The sequence below is a fragment of the Cyprinus carpio genome, chromosome B5 (genome assembly GCF_018340385.1).
Source record: "Cyprinus carpio isolate SPL01 chromosome B5, ASM1834038v1, whole genome shotgun sequence".
Taxonomy (NCBI): Eukaryota; Metazoa; Chordata; class Actinopteri; order Cypriniformes; family Cyprinidae; genus Cyprinus; species Cyprinus carpio.
Window position 1 is genome coordinate 11,647,700 of NC_056601.1, and position 13,868 is coordinate 11,661,567.

Consider the following 13,868-nt stretch of genomic DNA (forward strand, 5'->3'; position numbering starts at 1 on the left):
AGTGTTTGCTTTCTGAATTTGTGAATCTCAAAAAAGAGTTTTTCAGATTTTTTTTTTTTTTGTACATCTCTTTCAGTGTTGGTGTTTCTATTCATACTCTGTTTCTTTCTCTTTCCCAGTGGCCATTTATCTGGGAATCAGAAAGCGCCCGAGCCCTGGAGCGGGGGAGGGGGGTGGGATGTAAGGGGCCGTCTCTCCCGTCCCCCCCGGGCCCCTGCAGAAGTGGTACTGGCCTTGCGTGAGGCGGCGAGGGGATGCGGCTGCCAGGTCCAGCACGCTGGCCCGTTTCTGCTGTGCTGCAGTCATGGGGCGGCAGGGTCAAAAGTCACTTTCCAAGCTGAGGTGTGCCAACTGAGTGTGGGTCCCACAGAGGCAAATGGAGTACGCTACACACGCCTGTGGGGGGCCCCTCTCGCCTTCAGGCACATCGCATCGCAGATCTCTAAAGAGGTGGAGCTCTGAGGGGACGGGGAGGAGACGTCCCCTCACTATATCCATCATTATAGCGAACTGACGTTGACCCACCCACCTATGTGTTATAGACTTAAAACATCTGATCCCTCCTCCAGTCAACACTCAACACACACCGAAACTAAACACACATACACATAAACCAACACGGTAACCTTAAAAGCACGGGACACTCAACCCTGACAATATGGAAACCTAAAGTACAAAAACAAGCACACCCCTTCCACGCACAGCATAAACCTGAGCACTTCTTAACATGGATTCACACACACTCTGAAAAGCCTCATTCACCAGATCTGGATTGAATCCAGTTTAGTATTTTTATTCTCATTCTAGTCATGAAATTCTTACTTAAATAATTGATGTCATTTTTTTTTTTTTTTTTTTTTTTTTACCACTTTTGTATGTTTTCAACAAGTCTTGACATTTTAAACGGGTCATCATTTTTAAGTTTTGTGGTTTAATGTGTCTTACATTTCTTAATACTAAGTCATTGACATTGTAGGACTGTAGCTGCCAATGAACTATATGCACAAATGTGAAGTTGGCAAATTTATCCTAACTTCATCATAGCTCACGGTGGACAACCAAATCTACATCGCTGGCAGCCGCAAATTTGATCAGGCTGCAAGCTAACCATCCACACTTTGTTTTTGAGATTGTCCAAGCTAAGTTTTGTTCCCTAGAAAATCTGTTTTTCTGATGTATAGTGCCAGTTTACTTACTTCCTACCAATTTTAATTTAGAAGAGACATTTAATGCCAAATTACTTTTCCTGACCCTTCGTGAACAAGCTCTGTGATTGGTTGGTTCTAGATATTAATTCTTTTTTTCAACTCCTATTCAGTGATCCTTTGCAAATAGTCACCTCTCCCTTTACCTGGTCAGAGTGGAGTTGAGGTTACCACAAAAGTGATTTTACAAAGAGAGATTGTTTTAGTGTTCAGTGTTATTAAAGACACGTTTCATGCATTGTAGATATCTGAATAATTTGGAAAAAAGACCTGTTGGATATTGGATCATATTGGATATTATTTAATTGTCAAACAAATTATTTTATATATTAAAAATTTATTCTGTCCACCTTCAGTATTAAAAACAAGCAGATAAGTAAATATCAAATACAGAAATGGTGTTGGCATTGCAAAGTATGTTAGTAATTGCCAACATTATGCCATAGAGTCACATTCAGTAGCACAAGTATGTTACTGTATGTTTACTTAAAATTCACCAGATATCTAAAATGCAGGATGTTATCATGCAGGAGTGCAGGAAGAAGTTCAGTGCTCTAACTGCTAGAATATATTTTAGGGGCAAATGCACCAACAGGGTTTTGATTCAAAGTCAGTTGCACTTGAAGTCTTATAATAAAATAGCATTATGTATGACTGTTTCCATTGCAAAGTCTTAACAATGCTGTGTAACATAAATAGAGTTGCAGTTTAAGATTGGACCATAGACATAGTGTCATGGACAGGCCATGTTTTTGCTGTAGCTCATGATGGTTTTTAGCCATATGCGAGTTTGTCTCTTTAACAGATGTGGAAGCATGTTATTATCGACTTAACAGGGATTTAATATGCAGGTTTGACACCTGAATAAAAGAAATACGCTGCTTAAGATTATTTTTCATGAGTAGAAATAGGTTTGTTTGGAGCTTTTCTGTTCTTTATTCAAATAATACTCTTGGCTTGCTTTTTGACCAAACCAGTTCTGGTCATTTGTTGTATAACAAATCCTAACTTTGCAATAGTTGTCAATTTGGCAAGCATAAAATAAACAGCAATTCACAAGCAAGTGGATCAAAATGTAACTGTGAGTGGTGATAATTGTGCAATAGCAATAGATGTTACTGTCAGGTTTAGAAGTTGTTTCTATTTTAATGTAAAGCCATGCTTCGGCCCTGTTGGTGCTGCCAGCTTGTAGACAGTGAGATACTGAGCAGATACATGGGTTTGAGTAATGAGTTTTTTTGTTTGTTTGTTTTTTTCAGTCAGGAAGGTGTATAGGACACTTCTTGCTAGTTCAGTTTGAATAAACAGGTTGGTTTAATAGGGTTGGTCTGCTAAGTTTTGATTGGGGAGTCATTGTGCTATCATGTGTGAAATATATAGAAGATACTAAAGGATTATATTCCACTTTCTCCATGTTTGTGATGGCATCTCCCTCCGTTCATGAGAGGGTGTCGGATTATCGTACAGAAAACAAGCTTGGTTCTTGATTTTGATTGTCTGCAGCAAGTAGGTCTAATACTTTGAGATGCTTGAAAGATTACTTGTGATGACTGACTCCACAGGAATCACTGTGGCACGTCACCTTTGACTTTTAGCCATACAGTGAGACCCCAGACCACAAGTCTGCCATCTCTTTATCCATCCACTTTTTTGTTGTCTCGTTCACTTTATTCTCTGCCTTTGTGCCACACATTCACAGACACACCCAGTTTCTCCTCATCCCATTGCCGAATCACTGGAAATCCTTGTGTCATTGTTCTGTCTGCTCTGTGGCTGGACTCCTCTTGTGGAGACGCTTCTGGTTTCAAACTGAACAGGGTAAGGACTGGACGTCCTGGACCAGTCTGAACCGGTCTCCACATCAGACCGGCTCTATCTGGTTAGACTGCTGAGATCTGTATCTGTTTGATGTCCATTAAGACCTCTGTGCACTCATGTTGACTTGAATCAGCTGCATCCTATGGCTCTGTGGGTTTGTACCCATGTTTGGCCACCGGAAGGCGCCAATGTCTTAAATGTGAACACTTCAATTTGTGGATATTTGCACAGGTACTTAATTTATTTTCTAGAATAATTATCTTGGGAGAAAAAAAAAAATCATGGTTTATATCAGTCAGATTCTGGCTGTATATAAAGATTATGATACTGATGATAATATTGTGAGTATAGTATATACAGTATCTTAGAACTCCAGGTTAAATCATAGCTAGAGCAGAGACCCTCTGCTAGCTCTCCAGATGTTTCTGTGTGTGCTGAAGTGAAACACTAACCTGCAATCCTGCATGATTCAGAGTAAGGATGGAGAAAGAGAGAAGACAAATGTGAAATAACAGGACGGGCAAAAGCAAAATTATTCAAGGGAGAGAGAGAGTGTATGCGTGTGCATGTATGTGTGAATGTGTGCGTCTGTGTACTGCGCTACTCTGTTGCCCTGCCTCCCTCTCTCTGCTGGTAGGAAATGTTTGTTTGTGTGAGAGGATTAGGGCAGACTTTTGCTCTGGCAGCCATACTTGACCTGGAGTGAAAGTGTGTCGGTATGAATGAGCTTTTTTAATGTTCAAGGAATTAAAAAACAGAGTATTAGAGAGAATCGCGAGTTGGGCGCGTCACATCTGAATGGTTAATCCCTCCAGTTCAGTGTTGTGCTGTCTGTGACGTAAACTGTCTGCTATGACATTGGGTTTCTCATGATGCATTTAGCTAATATGCAACATGAAAAGAGGGAAGTAACTAATATATATATATATATATATATATATATATATAAAAGAGTGAGACCGAGAGAGACAGAGAGATTCAAACTTTGATGCTGTTTGCAGAAAGTAATTTTTTTCCCAGAGGTGTTTGCACCTCTGGCCAAATATAAAAAATGGAAACAAAAGATCTTGAGAGAAATAAACTTCACTGATGTTGGCATCTTTGCATGTGTTTGATTATTGCGTCATTTTTATTCAGATATATACGGGAATGTCGTGGTGTGCAAAATTCTATCCCTCTTCTTTTTTATGGGTACTTTATTTGTTGCCTGGATTGAAAAGATAACATAATTTGTTTTGTTTTTTTATCATAATGTATATTAAATTATTCATTAATTGTTTAATCTAAACTTTGAACAAATTAACTCATTACAAAATGAATAGTTTATACTTATAAGCATGTGTATATGTATACACACATTTATAAATGTATTTGAAAAAAAATAGAAGACATGTTTATGTTTTATGGGGTATTTTTATTTAAATACAACTTGATTGATTCACTTTTTACAACCAAGACTGAAATTAAGGTGAAGCCTCGACGACAGGCGCTCTCACCTGCGCCGGGAATCTGATCCCAAGATGTTACCAATTGAACAGAAAAGTGGAAAAAAGTGATGGCGAAATGACATGGAAAATAAAGAAGAAGGGAAAAAAGGAAAGCAAGACAGATGCAAAGGCGAGACTGTCTTTTTGAGCAGCAGTTTCCTCTGCATTGATGTCAGATTGCACGATGGACTGTAAAAAAAAAAAAAGAAGACAAAGACGAGGAAAAAAGAGGAAGGGCTCCCGCTTTACTTCTGGGCAGGGATCATGCTGTCGATGGACTCGCCCTTCTCCAGCTTCTTCTCCATCTCAATCATCAGCTTAACGCCATCAACCACACACTGCACTTGCTCAACCTCTGAAGAGCCAATACGGTCAGCATTGGAAATGTCAAACACTCCACCAACGGAAGCGGTGTCCACACCACCTGAGAAAATAAATGAGGATGGATGTCAACAAATGGAGCAGATGTTAACTATGCCACATCTTCATGATGTTCATATCATCAATCAACATTTGTACAGTGTGTTCAGGCAGGGTTTGTATACCTGTGCCACGCTTCTGCAGGCGCAGTCTGGTCAGGATCTCCTCAAACTTGGGATGTGTGCTCAGCTTGGGCAGCTTGACGTGGACACCACCACGCAGGCCTGTGCCCAAGTTTGAGGGGCAGGTCAGAATGAAACCAAGATGCTCGTTCCACATGAATCCATGGTTGTGCTTCTTGAAAATCTCCTCAATCTGTTGAAGCAGAACATACACATGCTCACACACTGAGGGCAAAAACAGAGGTCTATGTATGTGCATTTGTGTACAGGTTCTCCATACCCTCTGAAGACCAACGCAGAAGCGCTTGAACACTTCCTTCATGTTCCCACCCTGCTGCATGGAAATGACACGCAGGTGATCCTCCTCGTTCACCCAGACCAGGAAGGTCTTGTTCTCATTGTGCCTGAATTTAAAGCATAGGCCTCACTTAAACCACTGCACCACAATTTATTTACAATTCAAAACGTAATTTATATCACACTTATCTTCTATATTCTATAGGTTCAATCTCCCTCACGCAACATACCAAAACTTTTCATTGCATCGCAATTGGTTTGCCATTGTTTGCACTTTATGCAGGTTTCACCAGTAGGTGGCAGCAAGTGTCTGTCTTCATGAATAAGTAACTGAATTATTCACTGAATTCATTCAAAAACACTCACTCATTCAGGAACTAAACACTACTGTATGCTGCTCTGAGACAAAGAACGTGGTTTCTTTTACTCAACAAAAACTAAGTAACTGGAAATATTTTCTTAAATATATTTTTAATATAATATTGATATTACACTCGCCATTGTGTGACTGGTGTGGCTATTCAAGTGAGTAATATGAACAGCAGCACTCTTGCTTGTATAGTGTCTATTAATTATAGCCTATATCATCTTTGTTTAGTCATTTGGTATGTCTCTTACTCATTTATCGGGAAAGTAACGTTTCATAAAAGTAAAAAAAAAATTCAGAAAGTGTCCATTACATTCCAAATTAGGAAAGAAATAACAGTAGTTCACTCTTCACAAGGCATAACAGTCAATTTTATAATGTTCACTTTCCAGAAATGAGACAACCTTGATGACGTATGTGACTGACAAATGTGACCTACAAAGGGTGCAGACAATTGATAATTTTGATTGATTTACCAAATGCCTCTGGCATCGGGCCAGTCGCGGGCCATACCAGCAGCCAACAGCAGGGGGGAGACAGGTTTGTCAAAGAGGAAGTGGTCAGCGATCAGCTGCTCCTGCTCAGCATCAGTCATGGATTTCAGGGGGTAGTACTTGCCCTTGAATTCTCCATCCAAGCTGTTCAGAGCTAGAGAACGAAGGAGTATTTAAAGTTATACTGATTCTAATGCATACTCTCGTTCTACAGATGACATTATTATAGTAGAATGATTGTGCTATACACCCTTTCTAATAAAAATCTAAACTAATAAAAATGACAAAAGTACAAAAAATTACTAAAACTTTAAATATAAAAATAGAAGTGTATTCAAAATATCAATACTAAATTACACTGATTTCTGCACACATGTACTGTAAGGACAGCATACCTTCAACAGACAGCTTCTCCACAGCTCTGCGCTCTCCACGGCTGTTGTGGGGGGGCAGGGCATATCCCTTAATGCTGCGGCCAGTACGCACACGGCTACTGAGAACATAGTTGGGGTCCAGGTCATCTCCACCCTACAAGTAGAGATATAATTAATTTCAGAACATTCCCAAATATTGTTAAACAGGAGATTCTGCATATAAAGCATACCCATATGGATTGTTTTTCATATTATTTACTAGCTCACAGTTAACATTATTCAAGTAAATAAATAATTGAATTGAAGGATACAGTTTATTGTTCCATCTATTGCCTATGTCCATTGATTTTGAACATTTCATAAACTATTTTTTCTTTCTATTTTGTACCTTCAGGTTCTCAAAGTTGAGGTCAGTCTTGTGCTTGTCAGTTGCCTTGTATCCATTGTGGCGGTCAGAAATGACAGGGTCAAGGAGATCCTTGAACACTTCATAGGACTCCTCATCACCAGCAACACAGCCGACAGTCATGATGAAGGGGTGACCTGGAGAAAAATGTTGTCTCGTCAGTATATGAAGGAAGGAAACATGTTGTGCTCTCTGAAGTGATCCAGGTTTGAAATATGTGGTAAGGATGTCTTTGCTCACCTGGGTTGTCAACTCCGGTCTGGATGACATCGTCCACGGTGAATCCAGTGGGGGTCTGCTTGTCCCTAAGCTTGCCATACATTTCCTTAGTCAGCACCTTGGCCATGTGGTTGTTGTGCTTGGTAAGGTCTGGATACTCCTCATCAACTGAGTAGTTCAGCTTGAAGTTGTTGTGGGTGTTTCCGAAAGGCATGATTGCGTTTCTAACACTGAAGATTGGACAAGTGAGAAAGAATATTTGCATTTGATTCTTTGAATAATCATATATTACTTCTACATATACATGTCTCACCTGTCTAACTTTTAGAATGTAAGTTTTACTAATTCAGTTAAGTCAGAGTTTTCTAAACGAAGTGTGTAAGAGCTGGCAGCATGATTGTCTCACCAACAACTGCAGTGACTTTAGCATTATGTTTATATTAAAAATTTGCAATAAAAAAAATGACCATTTTTATACAACCAGATAAACCAGATTTTAGTATAACCAAATAAATTAAACTGTATTCAGTGCAGAAACATAACTGCTTAAACATCAGCTTCCACTGGATTGTGATAAATGATAAGCTGTGAAACACAGCTGAACACATTAAAACAGTCTGTCTGGTATCCTAGCAAACTCCACTTGAGGTCCTCACTTGTTATATGATATGTCTGATTGGTCCTGGAATGGGAGAGACACTCTCAGGTCTAAATGTAGACTGAACTATTTTTACTAAGGTCTCCACTCCCTCCCATTTACCTTCACATAATCTCAAACTTTTCCCAAAATTCTATGAACATATTGCAATGTGTTCTGCCTATATCGTCACTAAATGTTTTATACGTTATTAAAGTGTTTCTACACAGTCTGACGTTTGAGAGTTTCCTTAGACTCACGTGTTAATCACATCTTTGTTGTGTTATTTTATCATTTACCACATACAAATCCTAACACTGCTATTAACTTGTGGCTATTAACTGTCAGTTGCTTGAATTCATTTCTGTGAAAAACAGCTATCAGAAGTTTCTCACATGCTTACCACGGGACCTTATTTTAAAAATAGCCAGCAGAGGGAACCTGTCCCATATGTGTCAGTAGGAGAAACAGAAGCATGTCCCAGGGTTTTTTATAGCTGTATCTGATTATGCTGCATATCACATGTTTGACATCTGCTCCCACATTTCATAGCACAGGTCAGCCAAACTAGTTCCTCACCCAAAATATTTGAACATGCACAAAATTAAAAATATATCAACATTTGCCTTTCACACTCTTACACTGCAGTACTTCTGTCATGAAAAAGAAAATACATCTGCATATGAAACATCATACATATGAAATTGGAAAATTTATGCAGCCCCACAAACCACTTCCATTTTACTTTAGACGTTTTTGTTTTTCTTCTTTTTCTGGGAGTATTCTGCTAGCTTGCATGTATTCTTAATTATATTATCTCATTTAATTTTTTTAACTATTTATTTTTCATTTTTTAAATATTTTTTCTTAAGCTTTCTCTCTCTTCTCCTCTCACTGAATAATGGTTATTCAAGAATGTTGTCTTTACCTGTACACAAGACAATAAAAGTGGTAACAGTCCTTGGGATCAGATCCTGTTCACCAAAGCCGAAATAGGGGTCACCCAAGCAAGAAGGGTGATTTGGATTTATATACCTCCAACCCCTGCAGCCATTGGCTAGCCCATTTTAGAGCTCACTGAATTCTGATTGGCTGGCCCCAATCTCTTATGCCCTCTTTAGTGTAGGAAAGGCTTCAATTTAGATCCTAGGTATCTTAGATGAGGTGGCAGCTGTGGGTCGTGCCCCCCTCCCCCCCATATCCCTTTACACTTCCCACCCCATACATAGCTTTCAAGTAGAGTATAGGTTGGAGGAGGGGTGAAGGGGCATGAAGGGTCTACCATGCTAAAAAGGCTGAGCAGCACTTTTGCCAAACATACCACAGATATTAGAAGTGCTCACGTCAGGCCGATGGCTTTGGAAAAAATCAGCTGGTAGGCTCTGTCCATCACATCATTCTTAGTGCAGATTCGCATAGTGGTTTTGCAGGTGAAGTCTGCTGCAGTGTCATATTTACTTCATTTATTTGTTTATGTTAGATGGCATATTTATGCAATGGGGTAAAAGATCATCAGCTGCCACTTTATTATGAACTGAACATGAATTAAGGAAGACAGTTTGATAGATTCTCAATTGTGCACCAACAGTTCCATCTCACGAAAAGTCATTTTAATTTGAAAAACGTACAACTCAGACATAAACATAACCATAAAGCCCAATCCCTAACCCTAACCATGACTGCAATTGAGGGAACAAAAACCTATAAAATTTTATATAATCCAAGTCAGACGATAACATTATTTTGCCAGAATTATTACATCTCTAATTACGTTGCCATTAGAGTATGTTTACTGTTGTGTCTTCTTTTTCGTATTTATGCAATTCAAAATGAAGTACTTCCATCTCCAGTTTCGGTCACGCACACACATACATGTTCTCACTCAGGGAGGCCCCGTGAGTGTCCCCAGTACTAGGGTCTCTGGATATTATGGGTAACCACCTCCCCCAGTGTATCTGTCTAGCAATCCATTCAGCTGCAACTTATATAACACATTGATACATTTTGTTAAGTAATGCATTAAGAATTCAATTTAACCATATTGGCTTATTTTATCTTTGTGTCTCAAGGCTTTAGGTTACACAGGACTCTAAATGCTAGTCCAACTGTCTCCAAAATGGCACCAAGTGTGAATAACAGGCCTGCCATGGCTCACATGCTTACCAGCAGCTGTCATGCATGCACACACCTTTCATAACAGCTTATCATACAGAGATAAACGTTCAGTTCTGTTAAATTCGTTACTCTGACTTGAAGATTTAGTGTGGCTCCAGGCATGTGTTTCAAACACAGATTTAAGAGATAATAATATTTGAGGACTGGTTGGTTGGGGAGGGTGTAGTATCTATGGCCAGTACTGGATATATAAGGGGGAGGGTCGTTCACTGTGGCTTTGCCCTGTGGTGTCACCCCATGTCCCCTTCCTCACACAGCTGTCTTCTGTTTGTCCCTGTACAAATAGTAAGCTTGCCGCTAGATCAATCTATCTAGAAGTAGTTTTGTAGAAATACTGAGCAGTATTTTTAGAAGTACACTACTATTCAAAGTAGTACACTAATATTGTAAACCATGACACATTTTTTTCAGGATTCTTTGATGAATAGAACATTTAAAAGAACAGCATTTATTTTAAAATAAAACTGCAGTGAATGCGATAAATGCCTTCCGATCTTTGAACATTATTCCTTTCAGCTGGGTGTGTATAGTCATGTGTTATCTTTCTAGGTCTCTAAGGTGGTGTCAGAATGGTGTGCATGTGGAAGAGGAGGAAGGTTGCGTAACATTAGTGTGTTTGCGTATGCAGTGGAACAACATACACTCAACTCCAGCTACTCCCTCCAGGACAGTTACACAACACAAAGTGAAGACGGTGTGAGAGTTTTAAAAAGTCTTCTTACTCATTTGCATTTCTTGTATACTAGGTACAATTAGTGTAAGTAAAAAGAGAAAAAGGGAACCATACTAATGCCTCAAATTATCTGTTAAACGATGTTCTGTTAAGAAATGCAGTCAGGGAGTGGTGTAAGATGCATGGTTAGTTAACTACTAACGAACTAGAATGAACACTACCATTTCTCATTTAAAAAACACACATATTACACAAACAGAATGTGGAAGTGGAAGTGAGACTTGGAATTCAAAATGTCTTGCACGGAATCTCCGTGGAGAATTGTATGTTGTGTGTATGACTCTGTGGGTCTGGGAGACCATGTCATCATCATGTTCAGTAGTCTTGGTAAGCATAGCAAGTTAACAAGCAGCAGTGGCTAATAATATACTTGGCCTTGGACAGGGTAGCAGGTAACATGAGTCTAAACACTCCATATGACCTTCAGCCAAAGCTGGTTTTTAAGGTACAGTGTGTGCACGTCTGTTACAGCTTGTACTTATCTGCACAATTTTTGTTTTATCTCCTAGGTTTTACTTGCTGCATATTTTATGTCACTTTTGAATGCATGTAAATATGCATATCTACTTGCATGCTTGTAAAAAAGTGTTAGGTAGTGGGACAGGCAGGTCACCTGAAGTGGTGTGAAATTTCATTTTCAATTCATATAATAGCCTGACACTATATTTGGTATTCCTGAATGTCGCACAACACTTTGCACTAATAGTGTCTAATTACATTAACTAACTGAATTTACTGCAATGCACTTGATGCCTAAATGCATGGAAAATGCAACTCTGCAGGTCTGTTATGTGTCAGAATGGCACGTGTCCATCAAATGATGTTATAGTTTGTCCAGTTGAGTCTAAGATTGGAGAGAACATATGAAACATTAGCTAATCAACCAATACTAACTGCTACCAAAAACTGCAGCAGTACCTAAGAAATAGTGAAGCATTTGAGTTTATTTTGTAACTGAATCAAGTATGAGGTGATGTCAGAAACGAAGACTTGTTTTTATGAGTTTGTGTATGTTTTTGTCAAACTCTCATGACCCTCATCTCTCTCTCTTTTCAACACTCCTGAATCCCATCCTCCGTCGCTCCCTCCATGTCTCTGGGTTGTATTGCATTGACTCAGCAAAGAACTCGATCAGTGAAGTTGATATAAATCAGACTTTCCCCTTTCATATCCATAGTAGTGTGAGCCTGCTAATGTAACTACAGATAATTATTCTGACACCTTGGTTCATACTGTTTCACTCTCTAAGTGTGTGACTGCAGTCTAGATACTTACATAAGTACATAAGGAGTGTATCGTGTCTACACTTGGCATGTGTTGCATAAAATGTGATATGATCGAGTGAGTGTATTAATGTGCATCTCAGTGAGTCCACCAGTACACAGTGTGCCTGCAACTTAACACATTATTTATATAATTATGGAGGATTTCTCTCTCTAAATAATTATACAGTGCATATGAAATACTATTATTTTTTTGAAGATTTGGTAAATATTTTACTGCATTGTTGATGTGCATTTATGAAATCCATAGACAGAAGATTATAATGCTGTGTATTATAGATTAAAATATTGACAGCATAATTGAACATTTCTGAAAAGTCTATTTCGAAGAAAAATATATTAACCCAACATTTTTTATTTTGTGACACATTCTTATTCTCGCTCTCTGTGATTGTAGCCAGTGGACTTTTCTCATGAAATGAGTACCTGACTGAACTATAATTGCTGGTTCAACACATTTATGTGGATTTACTGATGTTTGTGTGGCTTCAGTAAGACGTAGAATGTTATTCTGTGCTCAGGAAGCAGATGTACATCATATAAAGTGATGCATTGTTATTATTTGTGTTTCAGATCCTGTAAATACAGAATTCTAGAACTGCCAATCAGTAGAGACAGAACAACCAACAACTCTCCCTGATGGCCACCTGCTGCCACTGCAATCTGAAAACAAGAAAGGAGAGTGATGTGAGGATTATGAGAATGTGATAAAACAAGAAATGAGATGATAGAATATGTTGTTAAGCAGTTATTAATCAATAAATGAATTAAATCATGAGGGAGTTGTGTTGTTGAACTCTTTTGAAAGAATTTACTACAAAGCATTCATAGTTTCCATATCTTTTCTCAGTACATTGGCTTTTTTAAATAACTGTTTATGTATTTTATTTGTAGGTATTTATTTATAATATAATTTTCTAATCCAACCAGTACCAGTGCAGTGTAATTGATCTTTGTGTGCGACTGTGCGTTATTGCTCAGAGAGCAGTATTAGTTTGTTTCCACTTGAGGCGCAGTTGTGTTCCGAGTTTACTACCCAACATTGACACCAGAACGTCTGTGGTTCATGATTTTTTTCACCCTTTCTCTCTACAAGCATTTTCTTTGCTTTAGAAAATTCCCCAGCTTAGTTAATAAAATACAGCTTGCAAAACTAACCTTGACTCTGAGTATATTATTGAGTTGTGACAACAGTATGCAACACAGGAAGCTGACCAAACATTGTAACAACGAAAAAGTTTGTGACTGTTCTCCTTTCTGGAATGCTTGAATCATATATGATTAATAGGAGATACTGGGTGGGTGCTTGTGGGAGCAGCTGGTTTAGTGTTTGTCTTTAGATTGTTTAAAAAGTCCCAGGCCTTTGTTTATTTGGCAAGGCTCAGGATTTCAGAAAGGTAGTCAGTAGTTACGTAAACCACAGCAACTGAGGGGGATGTGGTTGAGAGGGTCATCCAGATCCATTTTTTGAGACACTGGCTTAGGTGGCCTCTGCTCTTTTTCTTATCTTCTTACAATATCACAGGTCCTGGCTGAGGATAAGTGGAAGAAAATGTGTAAAATTAGTGTACATTCATTGGGCTTCATTTATGCAACACAAGCAGAAAAGATTTCTGTGTAAATAGTTTGTTAAATATTTTTATGTACATTGTTGCAATAAACTGAATGTTTCATGAAACAGAAATTAATTACACGTTTCATTAACAAGCAGAAAGACAGAAATACATGAATTCAGAATATATAATACATTATATGGATATACTTATTAAGTGGCTATGGATATTAACATATTTTAATTATTAAAATATTAATATATAAATAATAAAGAAAT

The 13,868-nt window shown here is 38.4% G+C and overlaps 2 protein-coding genes across 4 annotated transcripts in view; one reads left to right on the forward strand and one right to left on the reverse strand.

The window, feature by feature from the left end:
• LOC109084119 (MAP/microtubule affinity-regulating kinase 4-like) overlaps window positions 1–4,490 on the forward strand; it is a 30,073-nt gene extending 25,583 nt beyond the window's left edge. For all 3 annotated transcript variants that reach the window (XM_042724311.1, XM_042724310.1, XM_019098818.2), the window contains one exon: window positions 120–4,490. In XM_042724311.1, the coding sequence (XP_042580245.1) occupies window positions 120–462 (343 nt within the window). In that variant the 3' untranslated portion in view covers window positions 463–4,490. The remainder of the gene's footprint in view (window positions 1–119) is intronic.
• Window positions 4,417–8,923, reverse strand: ckma (creatine kinase, muscle a). Its single transcript, XM_042724312.1, has 8 exons — window positions 8,775–8,923; window positions 7,231–7,439; window positions 6,973–7,127; window positions 6,606–6,738; window positions 6,193–6,364; window positions 5,333–5,456; window positions 5,056–5,245; window positions 4,417–4,934 (listed from the first exon to the last, which is right to left on the reverse strand). Exons 2-8 carry the CDS (start codon window positions 7,421–7,423, stop codon window positions 4,756–4,758), a joined length of 1,146 nt encoding a protein of 381 aa, XP_042580246.1. The 5' UTR covers window positions 7,424–7,439; window positions 8,775–8,923; the 3' UTR covers window positions 4,417–4,755.
• Window positions 8,924–13,868: the final 4,945 nt, after the last annotated feature.